The sequence below is a fragment of the Pseudopipra pipra genome, chromosome 5 (genome assembly GCF_036250125.1).
Source record: "Pseudopipra pipra isolate bDixPip1 chromosome 5, bDixPip1.hap1, whole genome shotgun sequence".
NCBI classification, from domain to species: domain Eukaryota; kingdom Metazoa; phylum Chordata; class Aves; order Passeriformes; family Pipridae; genus Pseudopipra; species Pseudopipra pipra.
Genome location: NC_087553.1, coordinates 215189 through 235024, shown reverse-complemented (window position 1 = coordinate 235024; position 19836 = coordinate 215189). Strand labels below are relative to the sequence as shown.

The window sequence follows — 19836 nt, the reverse complement described above, 5'->3', positions numbered from 1 at the left end:
CAATCACTGGTTTTACATGTGCTGTTTTCAGCCCCAGCATTCTCCAAGTGACCTGGAGGTAATGATTGTTTCAACTTTAACCTTGCTATTTGCACGCAAGCCCTTTACACGATCAATTTGTGTATGCAATAAGTTCAGACTTTGGCACTGCTCCCCAGAGACCTTTGCATCTCAGAGACCTGTTTCCTTACAGGGATTACCCCTGCTGGGGCAAGTATTAAATGTGGAAGGGCCGGGGATTCAGTGTCCCTCCATCCCTTTCCAAAACTGAGGCAAAGAGCCGATAGCTGCACAGTTAGGTGCTCTTCTGGGATAATCTGTGAGTTCTGTGAGACCTGTGCCAGGTTTATAGGTAAGTTACTCAGTGGGTATTTGCAGTGTGGTGGTGGGAAAGGCTTCCTTTGAAAATAGGCATATTTCAGAGATAATGGGGTGTGAGAGCACCAGTAAAGCCTGTTTAACCCTAGAACCATAATTACATGAAATTGTGTCCTTATTTTTCTATGTTCTATTCTCTTGTTTTCAGTTTACTTTGTGCATGTTTTATGTAGGGGTAGGAAAGGGGTTATGGAGACTAAAGTATTATATGGGAAACTAAGTAAATCCTCTGGGAATATGTTTGTGACACAGAATTTTTGTAAAGACTTAAAAGACACAAGTGTCTGAGTGGAATCATCACACTGCAGCTACCACATCTACTGTTGTAATACGTACAGGTTTTTGTAAAGCAAAACACTCTCTGGGAATATTACTTACATGAGCTTCATACTCACTACCCCTTTTATTTTAGAAGCTTTATTTTCATACAAGCAAGGATCAATGCCTATTATGTGAAACCTGCCAAGGAAAGCATATGCATGTGGAAACATGCCCAAAACACAGAGAAGCCAGAAGGCAGTTTACTGCATGAATACTAGACATATTATTTAAAGTTTTTCTGTGCTTATAAAAAAAATCAGTTATGACTTTTTCAGTAATGAAAATATGAGTGTATTTTGACAGTCTTCAGAAATGGGTATGCTTGCTAAGGTACCAGTTAATCATTGACAAGAGCTGTAATGATTAAGCAGCTGTAATTCACTTGTAGTGTTTGAAAGTACAAAAGGGTATGTAATAGTTAAAACAAGAAGCACCTAATTTATGTTTCACTAGCTGTTAGGTTGTTTTTATATAAATTTAGCTCAAGAGGCTGGTGAATTTTTCATACTGGCTGTAAATGTGGAAAAGGATGGTGCACTTTGGGCGATACCAGGCAGCTGTTGCCATGTTCAGAGTTCTGCTCCCAAGCCTTTCCTTTCCTTTCCTTCCTTTTTTGTTGGTGCCTCCTTAGGGAGACAAATGTGGTAGCCTCGTTTGGATTGCTGGAGAACAGTTGTTCTCAGCTATCATCACAAACCCAAGGTACATCGAGGTTTCTTGGTGCTTTTCCCTGGTCACAAAATCACTCCATCTCGGGGCTGGCAATGTAACTTTGTTTTCACAGGTCCATACAGGTGATTTCTCATTTCTCAGTTTGTGTTCTGGCTATGTCAGGGACTTTGATAGATAACCAAGGGCAAACAGCACAGCTAGTTCCAGGTGTGACTGGGCTTACTCATGCTGCCTCAACAGAGAAATGGTACAAAGATGTTCGAGATTGAAAGGATTGCCAGAGAATAACTGGTGATGTTAACCAGGAGTGTTTGCAGTTGGTTCCTTTTCTTTCTTTCTTTCTTTGTCAAAGTAACGTTTTGTAAGGACTCTTCATCTGCCAAACGTCTCTGTAGCTTGGTGAGATTGCAGGTGTTGTTCTGAATGCATGCAGAAGGCTTAGCCATAAAATCTTTGTCAGATTATCTGCAGTAATCTGTGCCACTTGCCTTGGGTATGTGATCATACATTCCTGAAGAATCCAACCTGGCCTCAGACACTTCCAGGGATGGAGCAGCCACAGCTTCTCTGGGCAACCTGTGCCAGGGCCTCACCACTCACAGCCAAGAATTCCTCCCCAGTATCCCATCTAACCCTACCCTCTGGCAGTGGGAAGCCATTCCCTGTGTCCTGTCCCTCCATCCCTTGTCCCCAGTCCCTCTCCAGCTCCCCTGGAGCCCCTTTAGGCCCTGGAAGGGGCTCTGAGGTTTCCCTGGATCCTTCTCTTCTCCAGGTGAACCCCCCCAGCTCTCCCAGCCTGGCTCCAGAGCAGAGGGGCTCCAGCCCTGGCAGCATCTCCGGGGCCTTCTCTGGGCTCGCTCCAGCAGCTCCACATCCTTGTGCTGCTGTTCCCAGGGCTGGAGGCAGCTCTGCAGAGGGGTCTCAGCTGGGGACAGAGGGGCAGGATCCCCCCTCACTCTGCCCAAACCGTGGGATCAGCCCAGGGCACGGGGGGTGCTGAGTGTGTGAAGCTTCTCACTGGCAGCACAGCTGGGACAGAAACACACCTGTTGTCTGTAACTGATGTTGGGAATCACAGATAAATTCCCTTCATTGGTCTCCTAGATATTCTTATTTGCTGCACTGTGTGATACAGAATAATTTTCCTTTTCTAGTTAAAACTACCCTGTTTCCAAGAAGTTGGGCAAATAGATTAGTACTAAGGTCTTTGTAGTATGAGATGGCAAGTTAGTGACAGCATCTCATTTTTTCTCCTACTCAAAAAGAGTGAGTGGAATATTGATGTTTATTATAAATTTTTGGTGGGAAGTGCATAGTGCCTTCTTACACAGTTTGTAACTTTTCTCAGCAATGGAGAGGAAACAACAATCTACAGATTGATCTTGTCATAACTTTCATTCATATTGAAGTCTTTGAGGGAATTTCCCCCTTCCTCTGTGTTGTTGATGATTCATATTGCATAAAGCTTCCAGAGCAACAGAATGTTGTATAATATTCCACTGTTGGATTAGAATTCCTGTATCCAGTGTGCTGCAACTGGTTCAAGTGTTTAGAAAAATATTAATATTCTGATTTTTTTTTAAATTATTCTTTCACCAGTGTAAAGAAGTTTAAGTGACTGCTCTGCTTGATCAAAATGGTGGACACTGAAAACCAGCTCTATCCCCTTACTCCCTTGGAGGAGGAGGATATAGACAGCCCTTTATCTGGAGAGTTCCTACAAGATATGGAGAACATTCAAGACCTCTCCCAGTCTCTAGGTGATGATAGTTCTGGTGCTTTAAGCTTAACAGAGTTCCAGTCACTGGGAAATGGTCCAGGATCTGATGGCTCAGTCATAACAGGTAAGAGAATTTTGGTTTATCACAAACCTTTCTTTTAAAAATATAGTGATAGAAATTAAAAACTTATTTAAATTGGTTTTTATGATGAAGAGACACTAGAAATATATAAACTGATTCTAGCATGGTCTTTCAATATTTAAGTTTAAGTTAGTTTGTTAGAAAAATGTCACTGAAAAATGACTGTAGCATGAAGTTTCTGATGTAAATTACCATTATTATCAACATCTTTTTCAAGATAATTTTTAAAAATCATTATTAGTAGCCAGTTACAGTCTCAGTGCTCATACAGTCCAGAGTCCAAAACCTTTGTGAGAGGCTTTGCTGGAGAGATCAGCACGGGAATCACTGCAGGGGGTGGGACACTGATGATGTCAGTGAGGTGTTCCTGTTAAACCTGGGGGGCTGCAAACCTTTTAGCTGTAGAGCCATTTGAAGTAGTTTACAATTAACCTTCTGGTTGGTTGACATTAGGGTTTGGGTTTAGGGGTTTTTAACTTTCAGTCGATTCCCAGCCTGTGATCCCTGTTCCACCTTACAAACCCTGCAGTAACAGAGCTGTGTGAGTTTGGAAGGGAGCAGGGGGAGCTGCCTCTTGGCACTCCTGGCCAAAGGGATGTTTGTAGAACTATGATTTGGTTCCCTTTTGGTTGCAGACATTCTCATTAGAGGGGTGCCTTGGACAGGAGGAGTTATGATGTGCTTTATGTGTGTCTGTATGTGTTTATAACCTAGTCCTTCAGACAGGAGGTTTTGCAATTATTTGTAAGTCTGTACAGGCCCTACAATGATTTAGATCACCTTCTAGTGTCACCTTCTCATTTGAGTATTCAGTGTTCATAGCAAAATGTTCTATTTTTGTGATTAAAGAAGATGCAAAATGTAAACTTCCAAGGCTCAAATTCCATAAGGCAAGGAAAAAGAAACCACACTTTAAAAAAAATTCTGGGGCTTAGGCTGTTCTTGATGACTCTGATGCCTGTGGGCTTGGCAGCACTGGCAATGCCAACTCTCAGTTCTATGCCAAGGTTTTTTCCAACATAATACTTGCTGACCTACATTCATGAGTGTTTCTTAATCTGTCTGTTAAAATAACACACCCATTAATTTGCTGAAGTCTTGTGGTGCAAGTTGCAAGATGGAAGATAGAAGAAATCCTGGCCTCAGAAAATATTTTCCTTACACAAGGTGGAAATATTAATTGAAATAATTAAGGTTGGAACTTGTTAGTTTTGTAACATCTTCATCTACTAGTAACACATCTGGAGAGTTTATTTCATTGTACAATCCAAGAAATGCTTTTCCCATTATAAGCAAAACATAAAATATCTGAGTGTGGTGTGTATTTACTGAGTCCATTATCACCCCTCTAGTTCTTGTTTCCAGAGTCACTTCAGCAAAGCTTTTTGTTTGTTGACATTGTATGTCCCATCAAAAAAATTAGCAAGGTACACCCTGTGTTTTGTGTGTGTTTGCACTGGTAATATGAATTATTTTTCAAAGACTTATGGTTAAATTATTAGTTCATTTAATGACTGTTAACTCGAGATTATTTTTTAGAAAAAGCTCATTTTTTGTGTGGTTTTAATTTAATTTAGAAATTGTATCAACCTGGATAGTATAGTATTTATGAAGTGTTCCTTTTTCTTTTAGACACCCTTTCACCAGCATCCAGTCCTTCATCCATTAATTTTGCCACAGCTCCAGGTAGCATAGATGAATCATCCAGTGGAGCATTAAACATTGAATGTAGAATTTGTGGGGATAAAGCCTCAGGCTACCATTATGGAGTACATGCTTGTGAAGGCTGTAAGGTACAGTCATCGTTTTCTTCTTAAGAACCTAAATCACGTTGCTTTATGTACGGGGTAATATGAGCATAAACATTTGGCACAGAAATGTTTGGTTGTGACAGTTCTAGCCATTACAATTATTTAAATATAAACACATCTGTGATCCTTTTTCCGAAGTAAATTGTTCAGACACCGTCACTCAATAGCAGCCCTTTGTCAAGTAGGAGCCATTTGCAATGATCATTTTAACACTGCTTTTCTGGGTATAGTTAGTTAAGCACTAAAACAACTGAAAACACCAAACTGTGACCAAAACTGAAAGCCTTCCTGCTCCACTGGTGTTTGGGTTGTGTTGGCAGTATGGCTGCAAGGAGTGTGCCAGTCTGCTACGGCTCCACTGTAACAGTGACAAGTCCCAATTTCTCATCTCCTGAGATGAGATTCATTGTGCCTGAATCACTTGGCATTGTGCCTCTTGTAGCTTTGGGGCCAGGGCATGTCTCTGGGGCAAATTACTCTCATCATTGATGTATCATTTTTGGGGTAATATGGCCCATGAATTATAAGATTCTTTTCTTTTCCATCTGATGTTTTAGTTTTCGATTTTTTTCTGCATTACAGTACGAGAGGAGAGAAGTGGTCTCTGTGTACAGTTTTCTTTCATGCACCATGTCAGAATATGATCACGTGAATATAAATGGTAGGGAATAATGCAGAATATCTGCTCAAGGTGGGGGAGCAGTCCCCAGCCAGGTGTGTCCCCAGCCTAAATGCCGTGTTGTTGGCATGTGACACACAAGGTTGGGTTGGCTGTGGGTTTGCTGACCCCGTGGTTTCAGAGTTTGTAGCCAGCACTGAGACGTCGTGGTGAGAGCTGTTGGGGTAGAGGCTGTGCTGCAACACTCAGCTGTGTGTCCTTGGCACTTCTGTGCCCTGTGCTGTGTCCTCATACCCCTCACATGTGCTGGGTGAAGAAAACCTGGTGGTTCTCTGTGTGTGTGTGACTTACACTGTGGAAGATGAAGGGTATTTCTGGCAGAGGACACTGAGAGAACACAAACAAAAGCAAAATGTGACTGTTTTGCTTCATCCCTAAGTGCAAATCTGCTCAGGTACTCTGGGTTCTTGGTTCTTTCCCCCAGGAGAGAGGGTTGAGAGCTGCTCCCTCCTTTCGTGTTCTCCACTCTGAACCTGCCCCTGGACGGCCACTGCACTGCGTGTGTTCGTGCTTCTAGACAGGTTACATACACCTTGGGAATTGTTCTGCCAGTCACAGCAATAAACAGTGAAAGAAAAACAATTACCTGTATGATTGAAGCTTAATAGTCAGCATTCTTTAACATTACATATTGTTTTTTTAAACTTTTTATAGGGCTTTTTTAGAAGAACAATTCGTTTAAAACTCGTCTATGATAAATGTGATCGCAACTGCAAAATTCAGAAAAAAAATCGTAATAAGTGCCAGTACTGTCGTTTTCAAAAGTGCCTTTCAGTTGGAATGTCACATAATGGTAGGTAAGAGTGCCCTTAATTTGTTTGTTCCCACCCAGAGCCTGCTGCTGGAAGCAGGCACTTGGATAGTGTTTTTACTCAGATTTTTTCCGGGACAGATTGCGGCAGGGGACACCAGTTTCCCCGGTGGGTTCATGTAGTTGGTACAGAGCTGCCAAATGTGCCACTACGAGCTTTACACAGTTGTGCTGGATGTCAGTTTGTCCATATGAATGTTCATTTATTTGCTTTCTTCACCCAGAACTTTGGCACCAGTACTCCAATTGAAACAAATTTCAGTACTGGAAGAATTCTGATCAAGGGCTTTGTAGAGGAGTAGGAGGAGAACAACTAGCTCATTGTGAGAGGGAATGACGTAGGATAGAAATCTGTAGGAAAGCAGACTTCATTATTTTTCAGGTTACAGTGCAAAAGCTCTTGGGCAGATGGTTCAGAAAGTGGGGAGGGGGTGGGAGGGTGAAGGTCTGTGCTGGCTGTGGCACAAGAATCCAGTAGGTTGTTTGATAAATAGAATGGTAAAAATTCAGAGCATTTAGATACCCAGTTTAAAAGTTATATTGTTGTTTGTGTTAGTGATTCAAGATAAGGGTGGTAAGCCTGTGGCTTACAGGCCAGTTTCAACCCACGAGGCAGGACACAGCTTGTTGAGCAACATGGGTGAGAGGGAGAGGCCAAGCCATGAGAAAGCACATTTTGTTGGCCAGATGACTGTAGTTTGCTTTTCCTACATAGGTCAGGTATTGCCAGGGCTGAACTTGGGGGCAGGTGCAATTTGGAAGTGAGTGAAAATGCTGGGCTAGGTGAGAAGCTGTGGGTTAGGAGACAAACTTCCTAAGGAAACTATGCAGTCTGGATAGCTGGGGTGGGAACACGGTTGGGGAAGCTGCTTATGACATTGTAGTCAGGAGTCCCAGCAGGAGGCATCAGGAGAGTTGACTTTCTGGTTCTGCTCCCTTGTGGTGAGTCCTGACTGAGACTGAGGTCCATTGGGAGGTGGTTGGTAGTCTCTGCAAGACTGGTGATAACCATCCTGAAGCAGCAGACTCGGGGAGAGCGTGCCAGCCAGCGGAGTGACATCGGGAGCTGAGCAGGGAGCTGTGCCAGTTGGCAGGCACTGACATCCATTTGAAGCTGTTTCACTCTACTAAGACACTGGCAGTATTTCTCAGGAAAAAAGCTAGAACTAAATTTACAGCCACGACCTTAAAACTGTACGTTTGGGTTTAGAGCAGGTGTTCTTCCACTTTTCATTGGATTGCTGTGATGACCCACCCCTAAGGGGAAGGAAGCACCTAAGCCAGATTCCAAACAGGCCTTCCATGTTGGACTTCCACTGAAGTCCACAGCTGTATGTCAGATCATGTCTAGAGTCACCTCCTTCATGAGAAGATGCCCTGGGCATGTGTAAGGCCTAGTGCTGCCTGTGCCCGTGAATGGCTCAGTCCAAGCAGCGAGGTCCCAGCCTGGGTGCTGAAATGCAGAACAAGTCACTGGCTGTATGAGCCATCTCAAACCCTTGCACGCCTCCCAAGGGTAAGGCCCTTTCTAAAGTGGAGCTGTTTGGTTTGAAACTGAAACCCAAGGAGGTGGACATACCTGGTTTATAGCTAAATGGCAAGAGCACTTGCCCAGGAACCAGGAGACGTCCGTACCCAGGCGTGTTGGGAGCCAGCAGCGGGTCTGGGCTGGGCTCTGCTGCAGCTCTGCAGCTGGGGTGTGTGCTCCCTGCCAGCTCCTGCCAGGAGTTCACTCAGCTGGTTGCAATTCCCAGCGTGGACTTTGAGTTTCACGCTGGGAGCTGTAGAACACAATAAGGAGAAAACAAAATACGAGTACCTAGGCAATGTAGGAGGGAAAAGGCATGTGTTCTACCTCTCTGCAGATACCAGTTTGTGTGCTGAAACATCTCATTTCCTAATACACTAACCTACTGTATTAGTCACCACTAACTGTGTTGGAAAGGAGGAGATTTCTTCACCTCCACCTCAGTTTTTCTAGACAGGAAGTCTCACTACTCTAATCAGCAATGGTAAAAGCCTTTAATTTCTTTATAACTGAAGTTTGTTTTACAATTGTGTCTTCCCATCAGCAATACGTTTTGGAAGAATGCCAAGGTCTGAGAAGGCCAAGCTGAAAGCAGAAATTCTAACAGGTGAAAATTACGTAGAAGATTCAGAAATGGCAGATCTTAAATCACTTGCCAAAAGAATTCATGATGCTTACCTGAAAAACTTCAATATGAACAAGGTTAAAGCCAGAATCATCCTTGCAGGGAAAACCAATAACAATCCGGTAAGTACTTTTTCTGCTACTTTAGGATAAAGCTGGCAAGTACATAAGGTGATCATAATAATTTGTTAAACTCTTTAGCAAATCTTTTTGAAAATAAATATCACGCTCCTACAGACATGAAATATTCTAAAAGAATACCTGTACTAATATGGTTGTTTTTAACCCCTAAAAGAACAGTAAGAAGCTTTAGGAAAGTCAGATGATTGAGTTGTAAGTGGAAACTCATAATATTAAATTGTAACAGACACACAAGGGAATGAAAATTAATTCTTAATCAAAAAAGAAAGTGACATCTGAATGTGAATAGCTCTTGATAGGAGAGAAATGGCTCAAAATTAATTTCCTATTATGACAGTGGGAAAAAAAAATTATAATGTTTTTCTGTCACAAATGCCAGAATAAATACTATTATCTTGTAGGCTGTACAGGAGCTCTGCATGACTTTTATTGTAATCAGAACAATATTAATAGCAGGAGGGGAAAGAAAATGAGTCTGTGATTTTTTTGTTTCCAGTGCTGGCCATTTCCTCCCCCAGCCCTCCTGCTCTTTGCTGTACAGTTACTTTGAGAGGCAGGAGCGAGGCTGTGAAGACACATATGCTGTAGAAGTTATGTTTCTTTCAGGATAATATAGGCAAGGTCTACCTAATGCTATCCACCTGCTTTTTGTTTTGTAGCAGAGGAGAGTGTATAATGGTTGTAAGGACTGGCTTGTTTCACTTTTTGCATATTTATTACGTTCCGTTGCGATTTTTGTTACTTATATGTAGAAGATAAGTATCTTATTTTACCAACAACTTCAGTTTCAGTAAAAACTTGCAGGGAAGAGTTTTTTGTATGCCATAATGAAAACCATGTAAGTGTGGGGATGAGTGTTACAAAAATTGCAAGCAAGCTGTCTTCTACATTATGGAATTTGGCATATTGCAGTCTAGTCCTGCCAAGCTTACAGCTTTCTGCATTAAAAGAGAGACACATGAATTATCTCAGGCTTTTTCATTGCATTAAAGAGATGTATAAAATTAAGCACAGGCTTAAACATTTTAGGGGGTAGAAGCTACCATAAGGCTACAGCAAATACCACCTTTAACAGCTCCCTGAGTGGGTTTCTGCAGAAAGTCCCTTTCCTGCTTGTCCCCAGCTGTCAGAGCCATAAGGCACAAGGTGTGTCACACATGCAGGGCTGGGTCCCAGAGCAGCCCAGCCCTTGTGTTTGCATGTGTGTGATCACAGCCCCACGCCGGAGCACCCGTGGTGCCTCACGTGTCAGGGGAGTGTACACGGAACAATTAGGGAGAAATCAGACCTACTGTGTTAAGCTTCCAAATTTTTCAGTGTGCAGGGAAAAGGAGAGGGTTTTTAACCTATTTCAGCATCTCTTGAGAAAACAAACGTTTTAATTTTCTTTCGACTTTTTAGCAGAAAAACAAATTTTGAAAGAAGGGGTTTGTTGCTTGCAATTAGCAACCCACCTGTTTTGAAGCTGTACATTAACAGCTGATTTCAGTGAATCCTAATTTATGGCACAGCTGCAATTAATTTCAGAATGAACAAGCGTTTCTCGTGATACTAAGGTGTAATTTTTTTAAATTTAGCTCCTAAGTCCTTGGCCATACCTTTTTTCTGCATAGTGAAATGATGATAAATTCCAAAAACTGTGTGTAAGGTAGTGTACATCTTTGAAAGGATTTAGAGATGTGCTGGGTTTCTTGCTTTGTCACTTTGCACTCATATCCACCTGCCCAGAGAAAGTTCTGCTCTGTGCTAGTGAGAGATGGAATATGTAGTTGAGTTAAGCATTTCAGAAGTGGACAACCATAGGAAACTCACCTGTTTGACAGTTTGCTGAGTGAAATAAATAAATCCTATGAGTTTCTAACAGACCACCAAGTGCTTCTCGTGGTGTTTAATCTGAGATGAGCAGAACAGCAGAGGAAAGGTGCTTGGTGTGTATGGAACTAGATTTCTGTTCAAGGTCAGTTGCCATGACTCTACTAGGCTGGGAAGCTTTGAGGTTTGTTGTTTTTCTTTAGTGGATTGCCCTTTGTTTGGATTATTACTCTGCAGATCTGTATCAAAATATTTTTGAGTTGTGATTATTCTGAAGAAAGGCTGAATGCTGCTTTTGATAGGATGTTTTGAGAGAGTGGCTTGTCAGTTTGTAACGCACATACCTCTCTAAACAAAGGGGGCTATGGAAAAGACCAAATGTTGTGTTGTCTGACATTCTGGTGGGATTCTGTGTTTAGAGATGATGCAGCACCAGCTGCAGTTAGAAAGGTGGGACAGCTGGGACATGGTTTCTGAAAATCTGATAGCGAAACACAGGAGTAATGCAGGGTTCACATTCCGGTCCTCTGTTGAAATGACTGTCTGTATTCCCCCTAGGATACCTCAGGAAAGCATCACGATGTGCATCAGGTGTAGTTAGTTTAGGAATCGATAGGAGTGTAGACAGAGTGGCCTGGGCTTCTGGAGAAGGTAATACAAGTCTTTTGTGAACCTGCTGGGACTTGCTTTGAGGTGGGTATATGCATACTAAGCCCAGGACTGCTGGAGCTTCACTATAACTGTTAGATCAAACTAAATTAAAGACAGGCCATACACTTTGCAGTATTGTTTGCAGAGCAGACTTGTTAGGTATTGCAGTTTGTAGTTCTGTCATGCAGTGTTTCTCTTGATGCAGAAATAGGAAAGATTAGCACGTAAATCAAAGTTCATCAAAATTCCTACTCTTTAGGAAGCCAATGATTAATAGCCTTTATTTAATAACTAAATTAGTGGGTTTTTTTTTTGCTCTGTAGCCATTTGTTATCCATGATATGGACACCTTATGTATGGCAGAGAAGACCCTGGTGGCAAAATTGGTAGCCAATGGGATTCAGAACAAGGAAGCAGAGGTTCGAATCTTCCACTGCTGCCAGTGCACGTCTGTAGAGACCGTCACCGAACTCACTGAGTTTGCCAAATCCATCCCTGGCTTCTCCAGCCTGGACTTGAACGATCAGGTGACGCTGTTGAAATACGGGGTTTATGAAGCCATATTTGCCATGTTGGCCTCTGTGATGAACAAGGACGGGATGCTGGTGGCCTATGGGAATGGGTTTATAACCCGGGAGTTCCTGAAAAGCCTGAGAAAGCCATTCTGTGATATAATGGAGCCAAAATTTGATTTTGCAATGAAATTCAATGCACTGGATTTGGATGACAGCGATATATCCCTTTTTGTTGCTGCCATCATTTGCTGTGGAGGTAAGCATTACATATTTGTTCTCTAAGGCAGTACATCTTACAATTTCCCTCACATGAATTAATAATTTTAATGGAAAAGCTTCTACCCTTCTTGAAGATTCACTTCTACCTCTAACTGTGCTTTCCTGAGTCATTATACCATCATGACATGTATTCTTTTGCTTGTTTTGAGAACAGATCGTCCCGGTCTCGTAAATGTAGGACACATTGAAAAAATGCAGGAGAGCATTGTGCACGTACTGAAACTTCACCTGCAGACCAACCATCCTGATGACACCTTCCTCTTCCCCAAACTTCTCCAGAAAATGGCTGACCTCCGACAGCTTGTCACAGAGCACGCTCAGCTCGTTCAGATAATCAAGAAGACTGAATCTGATGCACATTTACACCCTTTACTACAGGAAATCTACAGGGATATGTATTAAGGATTTTTAGTATTTTTTTCACAATATTTAAAGACACAGAAATACAGATGGGAGCAAAACTACTTGCACAGTCACGTGCTGTTCACTCAGCCCAGAGAAGGAAAAATCTAAGACTGGGGAACTGGAGTGTTACACTTCTTTTGGTTTGGGATCTTTTGCCTTCTTTTGAAAGAGTTCTGCAAAAAAGTGCTGGTCAGAGTGCTCAATGAAGTGTCTTACAATGGTTCTTTTATTTGGAAATTTGAAGATTGGTAAGGAATACATATTTGTGTAATAAATCAGAATATTAAGTAACAGAAATGAACAAAATTTTATTTCCTCTTGGCTTAGTCATTTTAGAGTTAATATAACAAATTCAGCCATCTCCCTCCAGGTGTATGCACAATCAGAAAGACGATGCACTTTTGCCTAATGGTAATTACTGAAACCAGCTAACAGTTTTTCCTAGTCTAGGTGTACCAAATGGCTGGATATTACTGTCCATACACTTCTTAAAGATTGGAAAGACCTTTGATCCACTGCTGCTTTAATTCCATTAGATGATGCACAGCTTCACATAGTGTTACCTTGGCATACCTTAGGATTAGCATGTTTAAAAGATGGTTCTTTTATGAAATGAAACAAAATCCAAATAGCTATCTAAAATACTGCAGAGCTGCTCCAACGGGTGTTTCTTTGAAGAGTAAACGTGATAAAGTGATGGAACTCCTTTTTTCGGAAGTGTTTTAAGGAAATGTGGGAATGTCCCTGAGGTAAAATGTATCATATACCCTGTATATTTTGGAGAACTTGTTACAGCTCAAGATGCAGTTTTGAATTAGAAATACTCTTTTGAATTAGCAAGAGTTTTGGAGAGATTGAAAAATCTGATCCTAGCCCAGAAAAAAAAGAATGTCACCTTCACAGCATTCTGGTGCAGTGATTCCTGCTGACTGTGAAGGAATGATTAGATAGAAAAAGCACCTTCTCATACATACATACAAGTGTATTGTAGTTGTTTGGACCTGCTTGCTTTTCTGATGAATACACTGCTTCATTGTTTCCAGTTATCCACCTGGATATATTACTTTCTATTCCTTCTTAGGCCTTGTTGATAGAAGCATTGGCTCCGTTGTTTGTCCTCGGGGATAAGGTGACAATATTACCAAGAACAGTGTCTGTAGGTGTCGGACTGTGTAATAATAGGAAAGACAGCACAGCTGAGAGTAAGTCTGTCGTGTTCCTAAGATGAACTCTGATTTTTACAATTGCACCTTACTCCTGATACAAGATAAGCCATAAGGAAATGTCCTCATTTCTTTAAGGGCTCTTTCCTCAGACAGTACTGCCCAGAAGTGACAGCTGCATGCAAGGCACTGCTATTTCTGTTCCTTTTTGTTTCTTTAATATGGTAACTGCACATTATTATTTCCTAATTTTACTTTCTGTTTCATAGCACCAAGGTCTCAGGAGGCAACCTGAGCATTTTCACTACAGCTGAGCTTTCAGTGGCACAGGAGGACACTTTGTATTTGTTTAACTGTACACATTTGGAGACACCAGAGTCTTCACTGCAAGAACTGAGTGAGACTGATGAAGTGAGAACATCACAGTGTGACCCCTATCTCAGTGGCAATGCTTGTTTCTGTCCAGGCCTATGGACACTGGATAAATTACAGGTTTAAAGGCAACTTGGGAGAGGGTCATGAGCAGAGGCTTTAGTGTCAGGTATATTTAGTGTAAAATACTGAAGCATAGGCCTCAAATTTTGTGACCATCTGGGGCAGGATAGGAAGAGTAAATGCATGTGCACAAAACTTCCTCCCCTTGGCTGCTGCCAACCAGCAGCAGGAAGAACAGGCCCCAGACACTCCATGGAGAGGCCGTTGGCCTTGCCAGGACCCCGTGGGTGGGAAAAGGGCTGCCTTTTGTGTCTCAGAGCAGCAGGCAGAGTGCCCTCAGACACACAGACAGGATTTCAGCTAAGCTGCTGCTTCATCCTCCCAGTCAGCCCCGTTGCACTGAGGAGCTATGGGCTCCAGGCCTACAGCATCCTGCGTGGAAAGAATTGATACACAATATTGCTACTGCAAAAAATTGTCAAAACATCAGCCCTTCTGGGCTGGCATACTCAAACTCTAGCAGCCAGCTGTTAAGTTTATCTTCTAAAAAAAAAAAGGGTAACTTGAATTTTTTTTCCCACAAAGCTTCGATTCTTGCAAAGGGCAGATTTCAAAGTTGTGTTCCATAGTCTGGGTGTACTGAAGGTCCTCAGGAAAACCAGACACTGTCAGTGTGGCCAACAGCTATTCTTTCTGCTCTTGTTCTCAAAGGTGGCTAAAACACTTTCGTGAAACACTTGAAAAACGTGGAAAATTTAATAATTTAAATATTTAATAATAATAAAACCTAATAATTTAAGAATACTTAAATTCTCAGCAAAGCTATAAAGAATTGAAAACAGAATAACTCAGTTCAAGACTTAACATTTAGCTATCTTAGCAGCTGCTTGTTACAGGGTCCTATTATCAGCATTAGAAAAGCACATAATTTTTTTGTTATTTGAAAACCAGCAAGCAATGTTTGACTAGTTCCTTGGACACTGACGTTTTATTTCTGTTTTAAATTAAATTGCAGACCTTTATTGAGAAAAAAAAGAAAAAGAACACATCTCTGAATTACAGAAATATGAACGAGCCTAAGATTCTGGGTGGGTTCTACTGCCCACACTGCTGCCCTGTGCACATTCCCACAGTCACTTAAAGAGTGACACAGGGCACACAATTCCCTTCCTGAGCATTAAGGGGCAAAAGAAGTGCTTCATTTCTACATTACGCTTTTAAGGAATTGCATTTGCTCCTTCAGGAGGTGTCTGCAGCAGGCTTTGGCCAAGCAGATGTTAACAGTGCTCAATTTGTGTCCTTTTTTTTAAAGTTTGGAATCTGAACTAGTCTGAGATCTATTTCTGATCTATTACTTCAGCATTTGCCCTGTGTACAGATTGTCTAGTATTTTAAAATACCCCTTCTATGGAGGGAAATAAAGTAATCAGATTTTAGGATTTAAAATGTATTAAGGAATTGCTGTCTTGTAAGGTACAGTTTGGATCAGATTCTCACCAACATAACTTGTTTTACTGTCATAGCACAGAAGAGCTCGGGTTAGCAACCAGGCACCACAAAGAGCTTAAGCCAAGAGACAGCAGATGGATAGAGAAATATCCTGGGAGACAATGGTATGACATAAGTTTTCAGCAAACCTACAGCTTACTCATTTTTGAGGGTTGTTTGGGGGGTTATTTATTTATTTATTGGGGTGCTCTAGGTACTTTGACAGAGGGGAAGGAAAAAAAGGAAGGTTTTGTGCCAAGTATTAGGGAAATCTGATGTTTGTTCTTCTCTCCTTCTGAAATATTTTCTTTAAAGGTACTTTTTAAAAAATCAGTTACTTTGTACCATTTTAAACTTCAAATCCCACTTTTGTTTTAAGCACAAGTTGGCACATGGTAGGAAAGTTTCCACTTACAGAAACTGCATCTTTTGTAGCATTTAAAGAAACCACATTTCGTATTTAATTGCCATTTCCATGTGCCTTTGAGCTTTGGTTCAGAGCTGAAGTGTTGCCAGAGAGCAGAGTTTTGCATTGTTTCTGTCCTGCACAGATTTCGGAAATACCAGCGGCTGCACTAAGCCCGTTCTCGTGAGGGAGCTGGCACAGGGCTGCACATCAAAGAGCTTACAATAAGCATCTAAACATTTGTTTGTTTATTCAAACTGCTGAAACTTGGGGAGCTTTATTCATCACGAGAGCTGGGGCACATATGATTGAATTTGGATTTCCTCTTCCTCTCTGATGGGGAGCCTGGACAGACCCGGGCAGAGCCCCTGAGGAAGGTCCCGCCGTGGCTGCAGAGGAGCAGCTCCAGCTCTGTCCCTCCTGAAAGGCTCCCCGGGACTGAGCTGAAAATCTGCAACTGCCCTTCACAAATGCATTTGCAGCTGCTGCCATACTGTTCAAGCACAAGGTCTTACAAATAATGGTCCTTCCCAGAACCCCCTCGTCCTTTGGGAAGTGTTGGATCCGGTGGAGCGTGGTATCTGGTGCTTGCTTATATCTCAAGTGCTTTCCTGATAATCGGTTGCATATAGTTTTTGTATCTAGGTTTATTCAGCTTTATTACCCTTCTTTTACCAGAGATTTAAATTATATGTGGGTTTGATCTCAGATTATTGACATTGTTATGTGTTGTGGGATTTTTTTAATTTAATGTAATACCATTTTTCATGTTTCAGTTTGTAAAATACAAGAATATAATTGCAAGGTATAAACTTTGACTAAATTAATTACGGAGGTGCTTAAAGAAAAATTTGTAAATTATTTAATTTAAATATTTGTTACATACTTTATCTTGTGAACCCTTTTGTACAGTGAGGAAACTTTTACTTCTATGGGCTAAGGATGAAGAGGCTGAAGTCAAAGACAAATTGCTATTTATTCCTGTCTGGTCTTTATTGCTGTATTGTTTGTGAAGAAACATCACAAATTCTGCAAGTTACCAGTGTTTGGTGTTGACAGTTGTAACAAAAATTTAAAATATATTTTCACATAGAACATAGACTTCCTTTTATTTGATTTTAATAAAAGCAAGTCTAGTTGAGGAAGAGCTGTAATCCCAAAATCGAGGTTTTTAACTTGAGTTCACCAATACAAAAGTTAGTTTGTAGAACTGAATTAATCTTTGCTTTGCAGCCTGGTAGCTCGTTTTCCTTTGAAGTCTGAAAAGAGCTAAAAAAAAGCTGCACTCAGTTGGTGTGCCAGTGCTGGTGTTTTCTGAGGACCTGACTCGTGGCTCACTGGCAGTGAGAGCGTGTGCTCAGGATTATTCCCTGCCCCCTGCCCTGATGGCGAGCTGCAGCTTTGGTAGATGCATTTTCAAACCCATGATTTGGCAGTGCAAAGCACAATGCTGAAATGCCACTATTGGCTTTCCTATAGGAGTGTTCCTGTAGGATTTTAACTAGAACTGAATTCGGAGTCTGCTCCTGGGGATTCTGTGTCTTGTGATGCAGGTGTGCCAGTCTGTGCCTACAGCATGCTGCTGAGGAAATGAGATACAGGGACAAAGGTACCTTTCAAAGGTATCTACCTTTTATCTTGCTGTAATCCAAACACAGCAGTTACCACAAGCACAATCTGTTACAAGTGCTCCAGCAATCGTTGGTACTTCCTGCCTTTTATTTGTAACAGAAAATTTGATTTCCTCAAATTGCTGCAACTTGACATATTCACCTGATCAGTGTCACCACAGAGGTGTGTTGTCTCCTGAGGCGTTTGTGTCACGTCTGTCAAAGCTCTGCTGGATTCCCAGTGCTCACCTCCCTCAGTCCCTCTGCAGCAGGAACACGTGTGAAAGGTACTGATGGAGCCACTGCTGGACACTGGGACACAGACCCGCTGGAACTGAGCCCACCTGAAGGAGGGTGTCTCCTCCTTTCTTTTCTCCAGTGCACTTACAGAGGTTTTTTGATCTATTTTCTGCTTCTGAAACTGGGGTGGTTTTTTTTCCTTGAGCTCCTTCACCGATTGTGTCAGTCGATCTTGTCAGATTCCACTGCGAGGGTGTTTCAATACAGAATTCCTATTGCAAGGACCTCAGTTCCAGATGAGCTGCCTCTGCCAGGGGATAGGCAGCATGCATGAAAGAGACTACTCTGATTACAGGCTGGACCTTAAGTAAGGACTGCAAGATCAAGCAAAAGGTACTTGAAGTTGTTTTCCAGTATTTTGGTATATTTTCTCAGGTTGGATATGCAGGTACCATAATCCCTATCGTGGTAAGGACACCAGCCTTATGCTCAGTGCAGGGAGTTTCATGGCATTCTTTACACTTGAAAGAAAAAAGATTGGCAGGGTGGAGAATCCTGACCCACGGACATACCGGCAGCACACGAGCAGCGTGTTGCCGCTGTGTTGCTGTCGTGTTGCTGTCGCGTTGCTGTTGTGTTGCTGCTGTGTTGCTGCCGTGTTGCTGCCGTGTTGCTGTTGTGTTGCTGCTGTGTTGCTGCTGTGTTGCTGCCGTGTTGCTGCCATGTTGCCGCCGTGTTGCTGCCGTGTTGCCATCGTGCCACCTGGAGTGCGGCGTCCTCAGCCCGTCTGGGATGTGCTGCAGAGCTGGGCAGGGCTCCACACCCCGGGGGTGACTCACCCACACAGCACCCAGTGCTGTCCCCACACAGCACCCGGTGCTGTCCCCACACAGCACGTCCCCACGGGACACAGTGCCTCGGCCCCCAGGAGAGGAGCAACATCCATGGCTTCACTTGCCTCTGTGGTGATAACCAATCTAATCAGCGTTCCAGCAGGATGTGTTTGCACAAGAACTCCCCCTCGGCAGCTGGACAAAGTCTGGCTTAGGAGCTTCTGGGGTGAGCTGCATCCTGTGTGGCTCCTGCTGTTTCCTACTTGCTCCGAATCTTCTTTAGGAATGCAACAGCACAGCTTAATTCCGTCATGATGTTAAGGCCCCCTCGCACATCTTAACTGGTCTGTTAGCTGGTATGGCACAGAAAAAGCACAGTGTTGTAATGCTGCCAAACCCTAAGCACTAGAGCTAATGAGTGTTTTATTAAATCAAAACAGCAATATTAAAGAGGAAAAAAAAACCACCAACCAGCTCACTGTTTCCAGTCACCTGTTTTTAGAGGTTTGGATACATTTAATTGCAGTAAACACAGAACTTAGAAAGAGCAGACATTTCTTGCATGGAGTAGTCAAAGCTAATTCTCATGGAATGCTTGTTTCCCAGCAAAAACCACTAATTCAAGCCAAGTTCCCAAGTTTCTCTCTGTCAGAACAATGCAAATGACACTTCCAAGGACAAATGAAAGCTCTGGTCTCACAGGGATTTTTAGGAAAGAAAATGTATCTTGCACTTGTGAATGTAAAAGTTACATTTAGCTAAATACAATGACACTTCTCAAACCTTACCAGCCTACTGATCTAGGATAAAAACTTGAACTAAACATTTTTTTTCTTTTTTACATTCTGATTTTTTTTGTCTTCTTTAAAAATAAGAGGTTGAATTCACAGTGTTTGTATAGAGCCTGGTAGGAACCTATGTGCTTTAAAAAAGTAATCCTTTCAGACTGAATGTAAACAACCTTATTTGAAATACGGTTTTGCCTTAATGGTTGTAAGAAAAATAAAGTATTTTTAAAAGTGAATTTAATGTTCTGTGCTAATCTTTTATTTCCAGGAAAGGAACCCACTGCAAAAAGGTATCTGAAATGTTGACTTCTAACATGGATCTTTTTTTCCCACAATTAGAGACACATATATATTTTATGTCTTAAAGCACTTGGAGCTTAAAAA

General features: G+C 42.0%; 1 protein-coding gene across 6 annotated transcripts in view; it reads left to right on the top strand.

The window, feature by feature from the left end:
- Positions 1–19688, top strand: part of PPARA (peroxisome proliferator activated receptor alpha) — a 34720-nt gene extending 15032 nt beyond the window's left edge. For 3 of the 6 annotated variants that reach the window (XM_064654029.1, XM_064654030.1, XM_064654032.1), the window contains 6 exons: positions 2971–3215; positions 4866–5026; positions 6378–6516; positions 8607–8809; positions 11614–12061; positions 12239–19688. In XM_064654029.1, the coding sequence (XP_064510099.1) occupies positions 3008–3215; positions 4866–5026; positions 6378–6516; positions 8607–8809; positions 11614–12061; positions 12239–12486 (1407 nt within the window). In that variant the 5' untranslated portion in view covers positions 2971–3007 and the 3' untranslated portion in view covers positions 12487–19688. Of the gene's footprint in view, positions 1–145; positions 353–2970; positions 3216–4865; positions 5027–6377; positions 6521–8606; positions 8810–11613; positions 12062–12238 lie in introns of those variants that run through there. The other 3 variants (XM_064654031.1, XM_064654034.1, XM_064654033.1) reach the window with 3 other exon arrangements.
- Positions 19689–19836: the final 148 nt, after the last annotated feature.